General features: G+C 36.6%; 1 protein-coding gene across 1 annotated transcript in view; it reads right to left on the bottom strand.

Moving 5' to 3' along the window:
- The window catches only part of LOC150107696 (thrombospondin type-1 domain-containing protein 4-like), a 465,880-nt gene that overhangs the window by 5,864 nt on the left and 436,111 nt on the right, over nt 1–23,905 (bottom strand). The window contains exons 14-15 of the mRNA XM_090392010.1: nt 22,320–22,499; nt 17,805–17,961 (exon numbers count right to left, since the gene is read on the bottom strand). Of these exons, the coding sequence (XP_090248136.1) occupies nt 17,805–17,961; nt 22,320–22,499 (337 nt within the window). The remainder of the gene's footprint in view (nt 1–17,804; nt 17,962–22,319; nt 22,500–23,905) is intronic.

Genomic DNA, 23,905 nt, shown 5'->3' with positions numbered 1-23,905 from the left:
ATTGTAGAATGTGGCAATATCAGCTAGCACTTATTGTTTCTTTTAATTTTTAATCTGTATATTCCTTTTTATTGTTGTTTTATTATTATTATTATCTAAATGGTTTTGGTGTTAGGTGTCTAGAGAGAGCTTTGTTCACAAAGCATGCTGAAGTGCAAATTCAGGAAAACTTAAACAATTAGGGTGGAAGCAGGTGAGTTTGTGTGAATGTACCCACGAGAGCGATTGAGTGTGAGAATGACCAAGTGTGGAATCTAGTCTCTCGAGCAAAAATATCGAATAGGGTAGTTAATTCAGGAAGTAAAGGTGGGTGAGGACCTAAATGGATGCTGCAGTTTCTATATACTAATGCCAGAAGTATCAGGAACAAGAAGGAGGAGTTTGGGGCATTGCTTAGTACATCCTCACCAAAAGTTATTGGCATTAGTCAGATTTGATATTTTTGTATTTGGATTTAGTATTTTCAGGGAAGATAGAGAAGATAGTATGAGAAGGGGGTTACTGCTGATGATAGCAGATGAATTGCAGCCAAAAAGAATAGGAGATAAGCAGGAAGGTGAGTATTCATTTGAAACAGTCTGGGTGAGATTAAGGCCAGTAAGACAAAATATACAGTTGGTTGTTGCTAGGCTAATGAGTTCTACGGATGATCTATGGGGACTTCAGGAAGTCCCCATAGAAAAGAAGGGATATGTGTGGAACTATAAGGCAGGAGATTATGACAAGCTTAGGAAGAAGCTTGAATCTGTACCATGGCATAAAGCACTGCAAAGTCGGGATGTTAGTAGTGCATGGGAGATAGTTAAGGATCATCTAGAGCAGTGGTTCTTAACCTTGGGTGTGTGTGCACCCCTGGGGGTGCAAGAAAGCATTTTCCAGGGGTTCGAGAGAAGTTTCTAAATTTTCGATGGAAGCTACCGCCTGACCGCCTATGAGAAACTAGCAAATGCTACGTCGACTTTTGGGACCCTCACTCCTACCCTCTCTGCCTTTGCCTCAGCGCATCGCACTTACCAGCACATGCAGTAGAATAAGAACAATTCTGGTGTACACAGTTAGAACCTTATCCACAGCAGCTGCAAAAGCAGCATCACAGACACTTTTACCATTTGCCACCACCTACCTGTGTGAAATGGGATTTGATTTTCATCACTTTTGCACATAAAAATAAAAGCCAGAAATTGCTTAAATGCAAGTGATGACTTACACGTGGCTCTTTCAAAAAAGGAGCCTCGCTTCAAAAGTATTATTATGAATAAACAACAAGATAGCCATTAAAAATTGAGATATTGTTTTGTATGTATATGTCAATGTATGTATTTATTTTTCAATAAATAAATTATCTTGCAATAGATGTAATTTCCTAAATAAAGAAATAGAAACACATTTTTCAAGGGGGTGCGAGAACTTATTTTTAGATTCAAGAGGGTGCCGATCACTAAAAAGGTTAAGACCCACTTATCTACAGGAAGCAATATTAAATTGTATACCTAAGGTAAGGAGGGTTAATCATGTAGGAGTTAGATAGATGAGTAATATCATTAAGCACAAACTGCAAAAGAAGAAAAAATGCTGTGGATGGTATATAAGGAGAAAAGTGACCAGCACTCTTATGAACAGCACAAGGTGCAGGAAAGAAAGGTGACTAACATGGCAAGAAAGGCAAAATCAGATTATGAGAAAAATCTAGCTGAGCAGGCCAAAGGAAATCCCAGAAAGTTCTTTTGTTATGTGGCAAGTAAGAGGAAGAATGATTATGGAAGATTAACACTAATGAGTAATGATGGTCATAAGGAGACTGAAGTGGATAAAATAGTTGAGTTACTGAGTGATCACTTTGCAAGGGTATATCATCCTAGTGACATTCTGCTTTAACGTATGTGACAAAGGTTATTCATTCAGGATGAATTGGAGGTTCTTAGGATATTGCAGAATCTCAATTTAAATACATCTGTGGGATTAGATGAGATATCAGCTAGGATTTTGTGAGAATGTGCAAGGGAACTGGCAATGCCTCTGACAAGGCTCTTTGATTTAAGTCTCAGGGGAGTGGAAAGAGGGCAAAATAATTTCCTTGCATAAGTGAGGTTCTAAGATACAGTAGCAAATTATACACCAATCAGTATCTCAGGTGTAGTGGCAAAAGTAGTGGAAAATTGGTCAAAAAGAGAATTCAAGAATGGGTGGATAAAAATATGCTAATGAGTGAGGGGCATCATGGCTTTGTGAAGGGTTGGTCATGCCTTAGTGATCTACTGTCTATTTATAATAGAGTAACAGCAGAATTGGAAAAAGGAGATGGCTATACGATGATTCTACTGAATTTTGCAAAGGCATTTGATAGAATACTACATGGAACCCTGTTATGCAATTTAGAACACATGGGGATGGATATGACACTGGTTAAATGGATAAGAGGGTGGCTACTGGACAGATATCAAAAAGTGGTATATGGGGGGGGAGGTGGAATCAAGGCAAAAACAGGTGACTAGTGATGTGGTGTGCTGCAAGGTTCAGTGCTGGGACTATGGCTGTTTAATATGCATATAAATGAAAGGAAATATTCAGTTGTTTGCTGATGATGCAAAATTAGTTAGAGTAATTGTTAATCAAGGTGATGTGGAGAGCTTGAAGATTTAATTAGTCTGTCAGTATGAGCAAAAGATAATGAGTGTCAGTTCAATGTCAGGAAATGAAAATTATGCATTTTGGAGTGGCCTGGTTGGCCGATTGGTTAGCGTATCTACTCTCCTGGTGGAGAGGGAGAGTTGTAGAGTGGGTGTCCTCCTTCCTTGGAGGTATCATGTAATGATAATAATAATAAAAGATGTGTATCGCCTTGATGGCACTGTACTCCAGGAAATAGATGGAACTAGAGATTTAGGAGTAGTGGTAGACAAAGAGTTAAAGTTTAGAGGACATGTTGCTAAGGTAGCCCATAAGATTACCTGGCTATTGAAGAACACATTAACAAGTAGAGATAAAGAAATTGTTATTCCTCTTGATATGTCCACATCTGGATTACTATGCTCAAGTCTGGTCTCCTGGGTTTCTTGGGGATGAGGAAGTGGTGGAGAAAATTCAGAGGCAAGTGACCAAGATGGTGAGTGATCTCTGGAATGTTCCCTATGAAAATAGATTGAGGGTGTGTGGATTGCAGAAATTAGCTTACATGAGAAAAAGAGGGAATATGATAGAAAATTTTAAGTTGCTTAAAGGGTTTTATAGGATTGATGCAGCAGAAATGTTTCAGCACTTGGCTGGAGGAACCAGAACAAGGGGAAGTTGAATAAAAGTGTGGTTTGTAGGGTTGTGAGGACTAGATTTTTTGCTTGGAGAGTGTGAATGAGTGGAATGGGTTTCCAGAGTCAGTTGTGAGTGCTTTGTCTGTTAAAGGGTTCAACGAGAGGTATGATAGATTGTGTGGATAGTTTGGGTCTCCCGCGATGAGTCTCTGGACTCCTATAAAACCCTTTACGAAAATTAAATGTATCTATCATATCCCCTCTTTTTCTTTTGTCAACCAACTTCTGCAATCCACACACCATCATAGGGAATATTCCACAGACCACTCACCATCTTTGTTACTTGCCTCTGAATTTTCTCCACTGCTTCCACATCCCCAAGAAATCCAGACATGAGCACAGTAATCCAGATGTGAATGCTTGAAGGCCTTATAAAGGAGAATAACAACTCCCTTCTTTCTACTTGTTAGATAAGGAAGTAATCTTATGGGCTACCTTGGCAACCTTAGCAATATGTGCCTCTAAACTTTTAACTCTGTCTACCACCACTCCTAAATCTCTAACTTCCTCTATTTTTTGGAGTACAGTGCCATCAATGTGATACACAGCTTGTAATCTGTTTATCACAAAATAAACAGATTACAAGCTGTGTATCACATTGAATCTCCACATTGAAGTGAAGTGAAACCCATTATCTTTTACCCATACTGACAGCCTATATAAATCGTCCTGCAAGCTCTCCACATCGTTTTTATTAACTATTACCTAATTTTGCATCATCAGCAAGTTTACTCTGACTCACTTGACTCTGATAATGTGTTTTATGTCTGTTATTTACTTTTATGTAAAAATAAGCATGTTCCTGATAAGGTGTTCCTGTCAGTACAGCAAGTTAGTCAAGCATTTGTAGGTTTAATGAAGTTTTTTATATAAGTTCACCCCATATGATCATTTATATTGGAATTTTGAAGAAGTATTAGGATTTATATAGAGGGCATCTTTGAGAAGAAACTGGATTTAACCAGAGAACAGAAGATCTCCACCTGATTATATGATCATTTAGAGAAAGGTGTACATAGGCCAGTGGCGCACTCAGGATTTAATCTTGGAGGGGACTGAGCACTCAAAATTTAATCGGGGGGGGTTGAGTAGACGATTTGAGAATACACACTACACATTGCATACGAGCTATGATTGAGCATCTGCAGTGATCGCCGATACATGATACCCGTGATCTCCTCTGGCTCGGCTCGGTCAAACGAAGTAGCGCCCAAGCACTACTTCATTCACCTTGCGTTCACAGCGGCCAGGATTCCCGAGAGCTATAGGGTCATCTTATGTGATCGCTAATTCATAAGTAGCATAAAAATAGAAGACATGACACAACATAAATTTAAAATAAAAAAAAAAGAATTTTAATTAGGAAAAGATTTTTGGAAATTTTTCTAGTGTTTTTTCCTTTTTTCTTTTTTTTGGAGGGGGGCAGGTCCCCTTGGCCCCCTCCCTGGATGCGCCAATGACATAAGCCATTAGGTGTGAAGAGGCTCTCTAGTAGGAGACAATAAGAGGGCATATAATAGATTGTTGAACAGTAAAACACCTTGTGATAGGGAAGAGTTCAAGAATATTACAAGACAAATGAAAAGAATGATGGTTAAACCTAGACGTTTGGGGAAAGAAAGTGTAATGAAATTAAATATCTGGTGGGATATAATTGCTCTAAGGCCTGGAGATTTGTGCAACAGGTAAGAGCTCTTTATTTATTTCAAGCAGGGTTTAGCATCAATTTTCTTCAGCATTTTAAGAGATATGAAGATTTATTATATGAGGATAGAAAATTCATATAGAGGCTGTTGTATTAAGTGAATATAGAAATTCTAGAAATTATAAACAGTAATCCGTAATGACTTATGGAAGCAAGTGCTAGACTCTTACTAACAGCTAAAGGAAACAAGTAGAAGTTGTGGAAATGGGTTACTTCATACAAAGTATGAGTCTGAAGTAACCTATCTTGTATGGACAGATGTACATTCAGTGATAAAAAATGAAGAGTATCATGGAGAGAGTAGGGATGTGGATCCAAAGATTATGTGGAAATGGGCCATTATAAGGCATGGAGAAAAGAAGCTTACAGAATGAAGATTGGAAAAATTATCGAGAGTGAAATCTGAAAATAGGCAGCTGCTGACAAGTGGCTTTATCCATATCAGTATACCAAATGTCCATATATAGGTAACCGTCGTATAACGCGGTTTCAATATAATGCGGTCTACAAATTGTAGTAATCCTTGTTGAACGTGGTTTTGATGTAAGACAGTCTACCAACTGTAGTAACCCTTTAACTTTTCATATGTTTTTTAACACGTGACTGAAAAATCAAATTTTATCTTCGTTAAATTTGCATCTGCCCGTATCGTTCATGTAGTTATAAGTAGCGAATTTATATTAGGGGAAATACTCTTTAGCACGCATGTACGTCAATTGTTTACCGTATAAAGTATTTATTGTTGAAAATTGTCCTCGTTTTCTGCCAGGAAAGCGCATTAAAAATCATAAGTATGTTAATCTCAAGCTGAGCACTTTATTTTCTGGTGAGTTACATACAATATTTAATGCATTTTTATGTAAAAATTTTATTTTTATAGTAATGGCCACTTAGAGGACTTTTGCGATATGATTGAAAACAAAATTAGTGAATTAATTGATGGAGAATAGATTTAAATGAGGAGTAACTAGTACAATTAATAGATGACGTCAAATCAAATGGTCCGTTAAAGAATTCAGTTTAAAGAAATTAGCAGAAGGATTGGACTTGGCAAGAAAATGATTTTATGGATAATGATCCCTCAATGGAACACTCCAAAAAATTCCCGCGACAATTTGATATTTGTTTAGCTCCGTATTATGAACTTAATAAAAAATTGTAGCATTGTGGTAAGCAAGATCTTATTACTGACTTCTTGATAATTAAACCAACCGAAGCATGCAATGAGAATTATATAAATGATGTCCAAGAGATTCCAAGTGATGATGACGACCGGCCACTCGGAAATAAAGAACACGTACAAAATGTTAGTTTTGAAGAGAGTGATGACGATTAAAATATACACTTTATTTTACCTAAAACATTTATATATTATGTGCAATGAAGTTTACACACAATTTATAATTTTATACTGTGTATTTGTCATTGTCATCATCATCAAATTCCTGACATGTACCCTCAAGGGGTGTACAGGATATGATAGTACTACATGAAAAAATTTACATCATTACTAACTTCCTAACTACAATTTTCCTCCAAATCAGTCTGTTACTTGTCAAGATTCCAACATTATCAGATCTTATATTTCTATTGTCTAAGGTACTTTGTACCGTATCAATCCACCTATATCTTGGTCTTCCTCTGGGTCGTTTTCCTGCCAACCTGGCAGAGAACACTTGTTTTGCTAACCTTTCCTCGCCCATTCTGTTTAAGTGACCATACCACCTGAGGTTAGCTCTGCTGACGCATTCCTAGATGCTGACAATGTCAAGTTCTTTCCTAATATCCTCGTTTTTAATATGATATTGCCATTGATGCCATCTATTCACGCCTATAATCTTTCTCAGGACTCATATTTGCGGCCTCTAGTCTGTGGTCAAGTGTTTTACTTCTGACCCAGCTCTCAGATCCAAAAGTTAAAACTGGTTTGAACACTGTCTTGTATATAGGCTAATTTAGTGTTCCGACTAATTTCTCTCTTATTCCATATGAATTTATTCAATTCACTTCCTACCATACCAGCTTTGTTGATTCTGTTGTCTATTTCCATATTTAATTTACCATCATCACAAAAAATTGTGCCTAAGTAGCTGAAATGTTTTACTTATTCCACAGGTTCTCTGTTCACAACTCAGTTAATATTTTCAATGATTCTACCTATTTTCATTGTCTTTGTCTTTTTATTGCTGATCTTCATACCATATCTATTACAATTGTTATTCAATTTAGTCAGGGAATCTTGCAGACTTGTAGCAGATTTATTTAGAAGTATAACATTGTCTGCATAAAGCAAAGAGCTGACATCAACATCTCCAATTCTGATATCATGTTTAATACCACTTTCCTTCATAATGTGATCCATATAGATAATGAATAACAGAGTTGATAATGTACATCCTTGTCTCACACCAGATATAACATTAAACCATCTTCCTGTACTTCTTTCAATTCTAACTGCTGATTTATAACTCAAATAAAGATTAAGTATTGCTTGATATAATGCCCCATTGACACCATATAACTGTAGCGTATTGAATAGCTTCTCTCTTGGCACCTTGTCATATGCTTTTTCCAGATCGACAAAACTTAAATACAGATCTTTGTTATATTCCCATGCTTTCTCAACTATTTGGCATAAAGTGAAGATCATATTTGTCATAAAGTGAAGATCCTGACAGCCTCTATTTGGCCTGAATCCAGCTTGTTCTTCACCGAGCTTTTCTTCCACAATTCTTCTCAACCGTTTCTCAAGTATACATGCATAGATCTTGCCAGGAACACTCAGTAGAGAAATACCTCTGTAATTCTCACATTCAGTTTTATTTACCTTTTTATATATGGGTACTATGAGAGCTCTACTCCAATCATTGGGAATTCGTCCTTTCCACATTTCAAGCCTTTGACAGCTTTTTCTAGTTCAAGTATGGATATGTATTCTTGACTGTATGCCAGTTGAGTGTTTTTTACCACTGTGCTATCACTGCTTGTTTCATTTAGCAATTTTTCAAAGTAATTACTCCATATTTCAAGGATATCTTTTTCTCCAATTTTCATGTCACCATTATCATCTCTAATTCCTTTTACAACACTCTTTCCTCCATTTCTGAGCTTTTTCCAACAGCCTTCAGAATATTTTGCCACCTTCTTGATATTTATTTTCTATGTTCTTACCAAAGTCCTCCCATGACTTTTGTTTAGCTAGTTTTACATAGTGTTTAGCTTTCTCACATTTGTCTCTGCATTCTCTAAGAGCACAAGCTGACGTATTTGCTCTGAACTTTTGATATGCTTTCTTCTTTTCCTTCACTGCCTCTTTAACTTCCTATGTCCACCATGGAGTTCTTATTTTTCTATCTTTGCAGACAACCTCACCACATGCCTCTCTGGCTGAGTCAGTCAGGGTTTTCTTCAAGGCTTGCTACTGAATCTCCAAGGTTTGGTTCCTGTTCTCAAACTGTTTCGTTTTTTCTTCAATAATCTTTGTGTATTTTAGTCTACAGTTCACATCTGAGAGCTGCTCAACTTTTATTCGCTTTAAAACTTTCTTATATATTATTCTTTTTAATATGAAATTTAATTTTATCCTGCTCAAGACGAAATAGTGATCACCTTCAATTTGAAATCCTCTGTACACTCTGGTGTCCTGCACCAGGGAGAAAACATCACTATCAACAATTACGTAGTCGAGACTTTTCTTATTCCTTGCTTCTTCTCTGCATGTGAATTTGTGCACATTTTTATGTTGGAACATGGTGTTAGTAATAACCAGTCCATGTGCTGAGCAGAAATCCAACAGATATTTGCCATTATTATTAGCTTTGTTCTTTTCTCCAAATTTTCCCAAAATATTTTTGTATGTCTGACAATCATTTCCTACTCTGCTATTTAGATCCCCAACAAGGACCAACTTTTCGTTTTTCATTCTGTCAGTTGCTTTCTCTAAAGCATTAAAAAAATTCCTCCACATCTACCTTAGTAGAACCTTCTCTGGGACCATAGGCACAAATAAGTCTCATTGAAAGATCTCACCAGTTTTTGTCTTTTTTGTTTCAGTCACCCCTATTATGCCGATCTGGTACTTATCTAATTCCTCAGCTAGCTCCATTTCTTTGCCATTCAGCCTTTCAGATTTGTTCCAGTAGCTTTGTACTTTTCGCTGTTTGCCCTGGTTCCCTGGCGAAAACAACGGGGGCCTTGTTTAACCGGGCGATGCCTCAGCTGGCACGAAATTTTGTCATGTTGTACCATCATTTTGTATATTAGTTTAAGCCAATAAGAATACAATTTGGTCTGCTAAATCTCAAATTGCCAGCCCATCCTCATTCGTTCAGTATCCAGGTAGATACCCAACAGGGTGCACCACGAGAAGGTGAGGATTGGAAATTAGGTCAGAAGGCCTGGTTGGTTCTCTTCCTTTTAAAGGCTGTCTGGAGGTCTCTCAGTTATACAGCTTTGACCCTTAAGCACATAATATCACATACTAATTGATTTGTTCTTTTTTGTGTGTGTTTTCCTATAACTATAGACAATGGCTATAAAACTTAGCTGAAAATTTTACAAATAAAGACATTAAAATTAAACATAAGTGATTATATTTATGATTATAACCCTTAAGCAACTCTCTGTGTATTTGTTTCATAATTTATTTGTTTCCTTAACTTACATGAATTACCTGAATTAAATAAAAATATATTTTTGTTGGATATGTCATTGTTTAATCTAATATAATCTGATATAATTTAAAAAAAAAAACGACTTCGGAACCCAACCCTACTTTTTTCTATGTGATCTGACTCTCACATAATGCAATTTATATAACGCAGCATTTTTGTGGAACCTAACATCCACGTTATACGAAGGTTTACCTGTACCATTCATTTTTTGTTCATAATAAAATACTACCTTTATGTATGCTAGTCTTACAAAGCAAACTCAAACTGTGGAGTGCTACAGTACAAAGTGTGTGTAACCAGGAACAATAAATATCATTCAAGATATTACACACATGAATAAATTGCTTATCTTAGAATGCATAAAAAAACCATGTATAATATCGGTCATTTCTGACATTATTATTATTACCCAAGACCCCATGGAGCCAAAGACTCATCTAGGAGGTTCTTTTATCATACACACAGCTCATCATACCATGCTTTAAACACACCCAAATTCTCTGCAGACACCACACTCTCAGTCAAGGCATTCCAATCATTCATAACTCTGCATGAAAAAAAAACCTGCTTCTCACTCCCCTACTCACACCCTCTTTATACAGTTTCAAGGGATGACCTATGGTTCTCCCCCTTATCTCCCACTATTTTCTGTACAACCTCTCCGGCATTGATCCTATAACAATACCTTACTAACTTGTCTCTATCATATCTCCCTCTTCCTCCTGTCCACCAGACTCTGCAAGTTACATCTTTTCAATCTTTCCTCATACTCGACATTCCAGTGGTTAGAAACTACCTTAGTCAGTCACCTCTGGACCCTTTCCAACATCTCTTCATCCTTCTGAAAACCAGGTGACCAAATCTGGGTACAATAGTCCATGTGTGGCCTAATCAAAGCCTTATACAACGGAACAAGAATCTCCCTACTTCTACAAGTCAGTGTCCTCTGCATCATTCCCAGAAGCCTCTGTGATGTCGTCATAATTTTGGCTATGTGTCCCCTAAATTTCAGATCCTTATCCACTATCACCTCCAAATGTCTTATTTCCTCCACCTCTGACAATATATCCTCACCAAGCATAAATTCTGCATTCCATTTTTGTTTTCCAAATTTTAAAACCTTACATTTTGCAACATTGAACTCGCATCCCCATTCCCGTGCCCAGCCACTCAATTTATTCAAGTTTTCTTGTAAGGCCACATCTTCTCTACTCTTCATGGTTTGTCCCAACTTTGCATCATCTGCAAACAACTGAATATCTCCATCCAAATCTTCACCAATATCATTAATATACAAGTTAAACAGTAATGGCCTAAAACAGACCCCCCCCCCTCTGAGGCACTCCACTAGTGACTTTCCTTTTCCTGGATATCGCACCCCCATACACAACTTGTTGATACCTATGAGATAGCCAGTCTCCAATCTAATATCCAACCCCATCCGCTCTAGTTTGATTATCAACTTATCGTCCGGTAATCTATCAAAAGCCTTTGCGAAATCCAAGTATATTACTGTGTATCCTTCTCCTCTGTCCAAGGAAGCAGTCACTTTATTGTAATAAGTAAGTAGATTACTAAAACATGACCTCCCTTTAGCAAATCCGTGTTGTCCATCAAAGATAATACCATTGTTATCAACCCAATTCTAGATCCTAGTTCTCACACAAGCTGCTCCAACAACTTAAGGACAATACCTGACACACAGATAGGCTTATAGTTTGATGCTTGAGTTCTGTCACCTCCTTTATGAAGTGGCACAATCTTGCTCTCCTTCCACTCCTTAGGAACTTGACCCAGTGCGCAAGACTCGTATTAAAAAATATGTCAAGGCCGGCGTCATCTCCCTGGCACATTCCTTCAGAATACGTGGTGATGTATTATCAAGTCACACAGCCTTATTTACATCTAGTTTGTTCAACTTCCCATACACCTCTTGCTCACTTATTATTAATAGTTTCCACCTAAATTATATTAAAAATGCCAAGAAATTATATTGTTTAATTCTTTATCCAAGTGTAAGCAAAGTTTGTTGGTGAAGTTTCTTCACATGCAACTAGCTACTTGTATATAAAAGCTAATGGCTTCACATTAATTACCTTAGTCTCTCATAATGCAAAGCACACATTCTTTTGGGTGTGTATAATGCTGCATTATGGAAAGAGTCACAACCCAGACTGGTTTCAACTTTTATTGAGGTACTGTTAAAGTGCAGGCACCTCCTCCACAAACTTTGAATGATCTCTAAGATCACTATAAATCTCACCGAGTGATCCTAAATAGTCACTACTAAACTCATTACGTTTGCCCTAAGTCACAGGACAAGATCAGCAGTGGCTCTACTCAATGATAAGCGGCAACCTGCCACTCAGCAAAACCACTCTACTTCCTGGGATCAGCAGAAACCAGACCCAGAAGCGATACCAAGATTGAAGTAATGCAGAAATCATATATCCCATATACAAGTAGTGAAAAGGTGTCGCACCTTATTATTAAATTACTCTGGATTAGAGAAGATTGTAGGAATAGTGTTTTAAATTAAATTTTTAATTTAATTTAAAACACTTGGTTTTAAATTAAATTAAAAATGCCAAGAAATTATATTCTTGTTTAACCCTTTTATCCAAGTGCAAGCAAACGAAGTTTATGCATAAACTTTCTTCTCAACTAGGCTACTTGTACATGGAATCTAATGTTTTCACATTAATTGCCTTAGCATCCCATAATGCAAACACACATCTTTTCATGTATGTATGATGCTATGCACCCAAACTGGTTTTGACTTTTACTGAGGCCTCATCAGCAGGAGCCAGACCTAGAAGAGATGCCAAGGTTGAAGTAATGTAGAAATGATATATATCCCATATGCAAGTAGTGAAAAGGTGTCAAACCCAGTGGCGCACTCAGGATTTAATCTTGGGGGGGGGGCAGTTCAGTAGACAATTTGAGAATACACACTACGCATTGCATACAAGCTAGACTGAGCATCTGCAGTGAACGCCAATACATGATACCTGTGATCTCCTCTGGCCCGGCTCGTGCAAATGAAGTTACGCCCGAGCACTACTTCGTTCGCCTTGCGTTCACAGCAGCCAGGATTCCCGAGCGCTATAGGGTATTCCCCCCTTATGGAACTGCTAATTCATAAGTAGCATAGAAATAGAAGACATGACACAACATAAAATTTAAAAAAATAAATAAAATTTTAATTAGGAAAAGATTTTTGGAAATTTTTCTAGTGTTTTTTTTTTTTCTTTTTCTTTTGGAGGGAGCCTTGGCCCCCTCCCTGGATGCACCAATGTCAAACCTTATTATAAAAATACTCTGGATTAGATTAAAGCATGTGCACTTTAAATTATTGGATACTAAGGCAATATAATCAATCAAACAATATAATTTTTTGGTATTTTTAATTATTAACCAAGTAAAAAAACTTTCTACATCCTAAATTATGTTAATTGCTGATACATGGTATAAATTAAACCCCATAAAATTTTGGAGAGAAATCGAAATTTATTATGATATATCTGCTAAGACCTATTGTAGATGCCACTAATACACCTTGCTACAAACTGTCAAAACAAGTTTGTAGCAAGAAAACTGGCCAACTCTCTGACCCCCCCCCCACTGGACTTTCCACATCCTATATAAAAAAACTCTACCCATTTTAAAACTCTCATAGAAAATTTAACCTTAAGTAACACAGACATATTGGTAAGCTTTGACATCTCCTCATTATTTACCAATATTCCCTTAATTGATACCTTAACACTCTTAGAAAACGTGTTTCCTTCTGACATCTTAGATCTCTTTTCCTTTGCCATCAATTCTGGTTATTTTTCTTGGAAGAACAAAATCTACAAGCAGATAGAGGGAACCGCCATGGGTTCCCCCCCCCCCTCACTCCCTCTTGCCAATTTTTATATGGAAGATTTTGAAAAACGAGCCATAGACTCAGCCCCTCTCAAACCTTCTATCTGGCTACGATATGTAGATGATGTGTTCTCCATTTGGCCTCATGGCCCAGACACATTAGACTCCTGTTAAAATGTTATTTTCTTGACCACGAAAACTATGGAAATGACTTCTATTGGGATTTATTGATCAAGTATTTTTTTTTAGAACAACTATGTTATACCAACTAGTTTCACCAACCGAGGCTGTTGGCATCTTCAGGGTACATAACTGATATAAGGCACTTAAAGCTAAAAACTGTTACAGACTATAAATCAGCCGATTCCAATTATATTTGACAAAACAGAACATGTACAATGCATGCATAGCACGTGTATGATTTCGCTTGTTGTTATTTAGGAACGTTCTATAATTGGCACTATAATTCAGTTCTTGTATGTTTAGAGATCTAATAAGGGTCTTCCAGATCTCAGGCAAGATTAATCCTTGGTTCCTGTTAAGATTTTGTACAGAACGGGCAACTGTTGTGGCTTCTTTAATAATTCAGGAGCGGAAATCCTCCTCTAGGTAAGGAATGGTGCTTTTATCCCACTCTATGATATGGTTAGTTCTTAAGAAATGAAAGGATAAACCCAATTTTTCTTCTCTATTGTTATTAACGTCTCCAATGTGCTCCCTTTGTCTAATCTCGAGGCTTCTTGAAGTCTGGCCAATATAATTTAAACCGCATGAGCAGGGTCTGTTGTAAACTCCAGCATATTTGAAGAAAGGATAGCCATCTTTTGGAGATCTTAAGAGTTGTCTAATCATTTCTGTAGGTTTAAAAGTCACTCTTTTCTATGGGGTTTGAGGAGTCTTGCAACTTTATTAGAAATAGTCCCCACATATGGAATGATGATTGTAGAAATATACTGTGTGTCGTCCCGTTGTCTTTGTGGGGGGTCAGAGAAAAGTATCTTGTGGACGAGTCTCCGAGGGTAGCCATTCATGGTGAGGTTGTTAGATATCAGAGATAATTCATCCTGGAGATCTTGTTGATCTGTTGTAATGCAGAAAGTTCACTTTTTTAGCATGTGTACAATGCTAAGTTTCTGAGAAATGTGGTGGGAGGAGCTAAAGTCAAATAACATCCTGTATTTGTGGGTTTTCAGTAAACTAAGAGGCTGAGACGACCATTCGTTTGTTTCTTAATTAGGATGTCCAAAAACAATAATTGGTAATCTTTTTCAAGATCTGGAGTGAATTTGATTTTATGGTGTAATGAGTTGATTTTGTTTAGAAAATCAAGCAGGTCCTTTTTTGTGTGGTTCCAAACAATGAAAATATCGTCTATGTATCTCGTCTACGTTCAGTTACATGCCTTCCTAACAGTACACTTTCCTTTACTGTATATAGAAAACCCACGCACACAGGCAGATACATTCACAAACTCTCCCACCACCACCACCCCACTCAACAATATGGCATTATTAAAACTCTAACCAAGAGAGCCCACAATCTTTGTTCCAGTGGAACCGCCCTTACAACTGAGCTTGACCACACATACACAACATTTTCCTCTCCAATGGCTACAGTGATCACACTATCAAGAAAATAATCAGTTCCTCCTCCATTCCTGGTCTTCTCTTCAGAAAGAGTTTAAAAATGCCATCACCATACCCTACATCCATGGCACATCTGAAAAATTAGCCAAGATTTTTAAAAAGTATAACCTACACACACAGTTTAAGCCCCACCTGCAAACTTGCTACCCTTATCCGTTCGACAAAAGATTAGCTCCCTCCTCTCTTAGTGCCTGGACTTTATAAAGCTCTGTTCCTGTAAGCTGGCATACTTTGGACAGACAGGCAGATCAGCAACCATCTGCCTGGAGGAACACACGTCAGGTGTATGACTTGTGTTACTGGAGGAACAAAGTCATACATCTGCAACCACGACTATGGTCAGTCAGGCCTGGCTGACCATGTCTTGGATACAACCCACAGGATCTCGTGGAAAAAAACCACCACAGCAAATTCAAAAAAGAGAGACTCTTTTCGGAATCAGCAGCAGCAGCTCTCAGAAATCAACCAAATCTTAATAAATATGGTTGCATTAAGCTTCCTAAGATTTGGGAAACACTTATCATCAGAGATCCCACCTTACATTCCAGGCCAACTACAACCTCCCTTAGAGAGTGCTCCACTTAGATAGGACTTTAGTGTCACCCATGTGGTTGGGCTTAGTATTGTATGGTATTTGTGTTTATGTTACATTAGTTTTTTTGTAATCCCTGAAGATGTCTCAGTGACTGAGACGAAACATAGGAAGTATTAAATTCTGTTTTAATCCTCTCTGAGTGCTGTAAACAATCCATTAAGCCTCCAACATGATGATATATCTGCATTATAAAATAATAAAGGTGGTTCAGGTCGTGTATCCATTTGTACAACTGGTACAAGCCATTACATGATTTTTAGTTGGTATATTCATTGCAAAAGATGTATCAAAACTTTGGTATTTTTCATCAAATCAGTACCTCTCGATTGTATGGATGTTTTGCACAATCTTGTGTAAATATATGCTTTTTAAAGGGCTAACATTTATATTGTATAAACAGTTTTACTGATAGAAAATAAGTAATCATTTGAAAATAAAAGTTTGTAATAGGTATGCAAAATACTCATATTCAATCCAAAAACTTCAGTTATTAATCAATATTTTCATGCACTACACCTTAAGATTAACCTTTAAAATGAACTGTGATATGGAAATGGTAACTGATGAATAAACTTTTAGATGTTAGCCATTTTAGTGATAAAACTAGCAATTGCAAACATTGTAAATAATTTACCTTATCAAGCAAACCAGCTTTGCATGAACAGTTTGCATGCAAATTGTTTTTTCTTTAGGAATGAAAACGGCAAAAGTTTTTTATTTCATCAAACTAAATTATAATTTGCCAGCCTGGCTGGCTGAGTGGTTAGTGTATCTGCTCTCCAGCCAAAAGGCCGCAGGTTCGAATCCCGCCATGGGCATGGATGTTTGTGATTGTCTTTGGAAATACTAGTTGTGGTGGTCGGAGGAAGATGGCGTTGGTGTAGTTGCGGTCAGTTGGTGGATTGAGTAGCAGAGGCAGAGTTGTAGAGCAGGTGCCCTCCCTCGATAAGTCCTTGGACTCCCTGGAGGTGTATAATAATAATAATAATCAAAGTACCTTCATTTGAAAAAAAAAGAAAGAAAACTTGAATTATTACTACGTGGAGTATGGAAATATTTTCTGATATTTCCATGATCATCCCCAAAACAGCTCAACAGATTACTTGGATCTTGAAGAATGCACTTACAAGTAGAGATAGGGAGGTTATTATGGCCAAACTTGGCCATTTGCAGAGATTTGGTTGTCTGGATTCCTTGGGGGATGTGGTGGAGAGGATTCAGAGATGAGTGATTAAGATTGATATGTAGAAATTAGAAGATATGACAGAAACATATAATTCATTAAATGGGTTTTACAAGATTGGAACAGAAGACTTTTTTTTTAATATGTAGTAGGATGTAAGAAAACAAAAGGTCACTCCTGTAAACAGAGTGTGGTTAGCAAAGATGTATGGACTAGACTTTTTGCTAAGAAGTTGATGAATGGGTAGAATGGATTGACAGAGACAGTTGTGAATGCTTTGTGAACAAATTCAAGGAAAAGTGTGACAGGTATTGTTTGAATATTAATGATTGGTACAGGCCTCCCTTGATAAGTCTTTGACTCTGCAGAGAAGCCTGAGAATATAATATTATTTTCTCAGTAAGTGGTTTGATGTTAGAATATTTGAAAATTAGATTTAACTTAATTTGGAGAAAAAAAAAACTAAGTTAAACTTTTAATTTTTTTTTTTTTTTAAATATCAATCTTGCCACCATGAAAGAATGGAAACTTATAGCTCCTTCAGTATTATGAAACTGAAGGTTAGATAATCCATTTTAAAACACTAGAGACCAAACATAGTACTTTTTCAAGTTGCTTCAGGTTTCCAATAAGCAAGTTTGTGGTGGTCTCACACCAAGCGACAAAACTTTTCTTTCTTTTTAAGTATGTTCCAAGAGTTACAATTGACAGCTATTCCAAAAAAAATGTCATTCAGTTTCTTTAGCCTTTTCAACTACTATTCCAAATATGACATTAAGGGTACTGTAGGTTTTATCCATGATTATTATTTGCATTTACTTTCCTACCTTTCTTTGGATGTTGAACAAGTGGACAATCTTGAGTGCTGCAAGCTTGTCGTAAAGCTGGTCTTGATGCCTCAGGACAGCTCTGACTGACTTTTTGCTGCTGGTCAACACATGCTATTTCCCTGGTTTGTACTCCTGTATTACAAGATTTTGAACACTAGAAAAAAAAAAAAAAGAATGACAATGATTCTATTTACTGACTACAATGCCGAGCAACAAATTTATATGTGTATAGTAAATGCTTGTAGTTTTAAGTGTCATACTGTTGTATTTAGAAAGTGATAAAAACAACAAAAATTCAAGTTATTATCAGCATACCATTTCTTATTACTAATGTTTTTTTCTGCTTTACAATACAGTAAAGTGGTAATTGGGGGATGCTTGAAAAACACAGCTAATCCAAATTAACAGTGTTTTTCAATTATTTGGGCTCTAGCATAATTTTATCCCTAGTGTGATGAAATTTGATATTTAGGATATCAATATTAAAATTTGTCAATTTATTTCAGTTGGATCATTTTAATAACTGCACCTATTTATAACTGTATGCATTTCCTTGATATCTTGCTATCTGATTCTAAACTTTTCTATGTAATTAAGTTTTTCAGATGGGATTAATAAATTGCACAATTTATGGTTCAAAATTTTGGTCAACCATATACACACCAAAGAAGAAGACAGAACATTTGCAAAAAAAAGAGATCACTGAAAATCAAGTTATGATTAATACATGAACTCAAAAACCATCTAAATATTCAATAATAATAAACTGAAAACAGTAAGAAATGCAAGACAGTTTTGTCACTGCAGAAGATGATGTTAACAGAAAATTGTTTTAATTTTAAAAACCTGTAAATAAAGCTATCTTAATTATGTAATGAAAAACTCAAATCATGCCTGTGCTATATCCTTTTAAAGCCCATTGTTTAATAATCATTTAGCTATACAGCAGCTCATGCAAAGAAGGCACATAGAATACAAAGCTCATTCACTATTGTGAATATGTGTATGAGAGACTGCAAAGCCTATAGCAAATCAGTGTGGTGGTGGTGGGGGGGGGATAGGAATCAAGAGAGGAGTATTCGGATGAAGGATTGGAAGTTGTACCCTTTGAGGAATATTTCACAGTGATGGCTGTTCCATAGAACTAAGGTAGTGGAATGAAAGATGAATGAGGTAGCAGGATTGATGAGTCATGTTACAATTGTAAAAGCACATCAGGCAGCTGCTGGTCATGTTGTTGTAAGTTTAACAGAAATAAGGAACATGATAAATGTCAGTTCTTCTGAACAGTGCTTATGAAAATATCTGTAGAAGAAACACAATGCAGAAACTGTAGGAGAGGGATCACTAATTAGGCATACTGCCTTCTTTTGGACAGCATCAATAACTGGTTCACCATCTCAAATGTATTCTAAGAGAGCAGTATTCTAAGATATGGTGGATTTAGAATTTGTAGGGTTACTAACTGGACAGATGAAAAGTGATGTCTTGAGCAAAAAAAAAAAAAATGCCCAGTTTTTTTGGAAGTTGCAGATTATAAAAGTGATGTTTTTGTGGCAGGAAAGCATGGGGTAAGTGCTAATCCAAGAAGAGGAAATCTGGTCTTGACTACTAAGCTGAGCATTATCAAAGGTAAGTGAAGAAGAATTGAGCTAATTTTTGCACAAAAAAAAGTGTTTTGGAAGCATTGAAAATGGTATGAAAATCAGAGTTTATGGCACTGATTGTAGATGATCTTGAAGCTTGAGATGATTGAACACTGCAGGGTTTGTTGTATGAATAGAAGGCATGATGAGTGCTGTCATCAGCAAAACTGTAGACAGGGTTTGATATCAGTGAAAGAAAGTCGTTTAAATATATGAGGAAGAGAATGGATGAAATAAAGTCCCATGGAGTAACTGTATTAAAAGGAAGAATCTGAAAAGAAACACCCTCCATCACTAAAATCAGTGATTGACCCAAATGAAACTGACAACCAATTACAAAGCAATTGACGGCAGACTCATAAGATGGCAAATTGCTGAGAAGCCCCTTGGATGCCAAACTCTATCCTTGGAAATGTCAAGTACAACAGCACAGGATTCTCCAAACCTTTCCATGGTATCTAGAGGGATGATGTAGGCAAGGTGATTTGCTCTGAATCTTGACTGATAGAATCCATACTATTGGTATGATTAGTTAACAGTTCTCCAGGCATTGAAGAAGTTGACTGTTAATAACCTTCTCCATTAATTTCGACAACATACCAAGGTAAGAGCATTAGGTCAGTCATTTGATGGTAGACACTTGCCACTTATTTTTGGAATTGGCAGTATATGGGCTTGCTTCCATTCTATAGAGTGTATGCCAGCTGAGCATAATACAGTATAGAAGATGATAAAGGACAGGTGTCAGTTTAGGAGCACTTCTCATGAGCAAAACTGGTAGTATACCATCAGGACCTGGAGCATTTTTTGGTATCCAGGATGATCAAGATCATTTTGATGTCGTTCTAATAGAAGGCTACAGGAGGCATGCAGCACACTGTTTCAGGTATAGATTGAGGTAATTTGTTTAAGCCATCCATGCAGGAACTAAAATAGAAGGATGATACTGGGAAATCAGTTTTATCTTTAGGTGATGTGGCAATACTGCCATCTGAATGAGAGAGCAAGAGGTAGCAGCACAGATGGACAGAAAGTGCACTCAGTGGCTTTTACAAGGGACCAGAAGTCACGACTGCTGTTGGCACAGGAGGAGAGTGTCTATATTTAGTCCTTACAATGTCAAAGTTTGATTTAGCATTACATGTGATTGTTGACAATGTCACAGAAATTTGGCAACCCAGTTGCAGACGTTACAACACAGATCATATGATGGAAATTTCTTTATAGGCTTGTGTGCTAAACTTGATCAGATGTCTTCAGATATGAGATGTCTTACAGATATCATGTTTGGGGAATCATTTAAGATTCCCCAAACATGGCATGTGTTGAAAGAAGATGACTTTAAAATCAAGAAAACCTGCTGTTACTGCATACCATTTGAAATATCATTAACATAAAGATAACATGTAGGCCTGTGTAGCTCAGTGGAAGTGCCACTTGTGTCCCCTGCGCTTGATCGCTCGAAGTTAGACTCAAGTTCAAGTCTAGTCGCCGACTGGAGGAACTTTTTCTAAGCCTTTCTTTGACCAGTTCCTGAGTTAGTCGATCTCTAGCACAGGCAAGCGGGTTTTTCCTCCAGGAAACTCAAGAAAATCGACCATAGCACTCACATTATTTCAGACAGTAACATATACCTAATCTTGTTAGGATTAGGTACCAAGAGATGGCAGCACTTGTTTGCCAGCCTCTTCATTAGTGGCTGCTATAATTAGTGATAGACATGGGCCAGCTATCTCTGATTGGCTACCGGTGGAGATTGAACTGCCCATTCAGTCTCCAAAAGCTAGATAGGGTATAAAGGCCTCGCCTACTCCCTATAAGGGAATAAAAGGCGTTAGCTGATTTTTTTTTTTTTTATTAACATAAAGACTGAACAGAAATGAGCCTAGTATTGAGCTATGCAGAGTTCCCTTTTTACCTTTTCCTTGAAATTGCTCTCCCATACATAACTCTGATATCCAATGAAATAGTCCATTGCCAACTTAATCTTCTAACTTTCTTAGGTCTAGGATCTTTCTTGGGTTGAATAGGATCAACCCAAGAAAGACCCTAGTTCTTTCCTGACCAAAACACATCACATTGCATCCTTAGCTTCCTCAGCCTCTAAAACACTTGGTGTCCTCTTCTGTTCAATCACAAACATTTCCTGAAAAATGCTTGAGATTGTCCTCTGCTCAAAAAGAGGGCAATCTGCCTCACACCTCTCTCTCAGACTCCATCCAATCATTTTTTCATAGATGTTCTGTTTCTGCAGTGTCTTTTCTATAGTATTTTCATGGGCACTGCTCTACTAAACTGGCCACCACCATTCGTCTACCTTTCTCTAAACATATAAAAACACAAGAAAACAGCTCCTAGTCAACCAATTTATACACACTTCAGTTTCAAACTTACTGAACCAATTTTTCATCCTTTTTTATTCTATCAGCCTTTATTTTTTGAAACAGCCTTCCTTATGCAGTTTTTCCCTCACGAAGGGTAACATCCAGTTCAAAAATGCATCAGCAGGTTTCTCTCATCTCAGTAATCATTTATTACCTACACACGATACTGTGATATGATAGGTTATGTGACCTCTTGTGTGCAATTATGTAAAAAATTGCTAAATCGAACCAACCTTTCATTAACCCATCCTGCCTTCTATAAAAAATTCACCTTCATTAGCTCAATTTTATATGCAGGCCCTTCCAATTTTTACAAAATCTTAACTATCCCTAATGTAATGATTCATTCAGGCACTCTCTCTTTAGAGATGCATTTTAGAATTGCTAATGAAATTGCAAAACTTAATGGGCAGTAAATACTAAAGATTAAAAACTGACTAGCAAACTGAGCTTAAATTACAGTTGTTTATTGAAGCAGTTACCTCAGTCCATTCAGTCATAGCCCATTCTGATCTACAAGGTAATTCCTCACAATGTTTTTCTGCACTGGGTTTCTCTTCTGATTTGCAGTCCTCATCTACACTGGCATGCCACTGTCCTCGAACATGTGTTAAACATAAGACTGTACGGGTCTTTGTTCCATTTCCACATGTAACAGAACACTGTAAATAAAGTATAGATTTGAATTAGTAGATGATAGTGGACCTTAAAAACTAATATTTAATTTGATTTTATTAGAACTGATTATATAAGTTTCAACTGTTGCATTTAAAAAAAATTCTACCTCACTTATTGCAAAGAATTTTAGTTCCAGAGAATTTACATACACTTCTAATATAGGTAGTAAATAATTTTTTTATTGGCTAATGTGAGACTATTTTCTTGCTCTTTGGAGGCCTGAAACAGCACTATGTTTTGTAGAGTAGGGTTCCCAGATTAGCTAACCCTTAGTTCACTAAGGGTACCAAATGTACTTAGGTTTACAACCTTTCATAGTTAGGATTATCATAAAAATAATTATAATTTGAATATGAAATTAGAATTGTTTAAAATTATAATATACTTGCATCTTGAATAGGCTAAGGATTACATAATCAATGAACTTTGCTCTCTTTGGAACAAACATAGTATTTTTTTATGATCTAAAAACTTTCACAAACATCCAGCTCTCAGTGGGATTTGAACCCACAACCTTGGAAAGTAGGTATGCTTATCCACTCAGCCAACCAGAGTAGAAAGGAATAATTATTCAACTCAACAAAATAAGCTTAAATAAATTTCTACATTAGGGTTGCTGTATTTTCATGAAATATTCATTTCTCTGAAACAGATATCTGTTTCACAGATACTAGTACTGAAGCATTTCTTCAAAATGGTTTATTTACATTCTTTCTAATCTGTTATGTAATACTAATTGCATCAAGTCCACCATCCTTATTAATGGCTTTACTGAATCATTATGTCAACACGATAATTAATAATTATAGGGTTTCATCTGTTTCTCATCAAAATAGTGATACAGAGGTAATCTGATGTGTCACCATTATGTATGTTAAAGGCATCTCAGAAGGTATAGCCAAACTACTTTGGCTATACTCCATTGGCCTACAAGTGTACTGTACATCAACACGATAATTAATAATTATAGGGTTTCATCTGTTTCTCATCAAAATAGTGATACAGAGGTAATCTGATGTGTCACCATTCTGTATGTTAAAGGCATCTCAGAAGGTATAGCCAAACTACTTTGGCTATACTCCATTGGCCTACAAGTGTACTTCTGTCCTATCAGCAAGATATCTTCTTTTTAGGCTCAGCTAAAGATAAACTATCAAATTCCTTGCCAGTGTTGGATTCTGATTATATAGAGATTGGAGTAATTATTATTTGTTTCAGAATCCAACATGATCTTCCATCACATAGGCTAGACTTGTAAATATTATTTAATGTAATTCACTTGTTTATAATTTAATATTCATATAACTACCTTAATTATATCTAATATTTAATTATTTAATCAAAGATGTGTTAATAGTAATAAGATTCTGTATTAAAATATTATTAAGCT

The sequence above is a fragment of the Typopeltis vanoorti genome, chromosome 4 (assembly GCF_054136105.1).
Source record: "Typopeltis vanoorti isolate ZY-2024b chromosome 4, IOZ_Tvanoo_1.0, whole genome shotgun sequence".
Taxonomy (NCBI): domain Eukaryota; kingdom Metazoa; phylum Arthropoda; class Arachnida; order Uropygi; family Thelyphonidae; genus Typopeltis; species Typopeltis vanoorti.
Note: the sequence above shows the minus strand (reverse complement) of the source record. Positions and strands in the feature narration are given on the sequence as shown.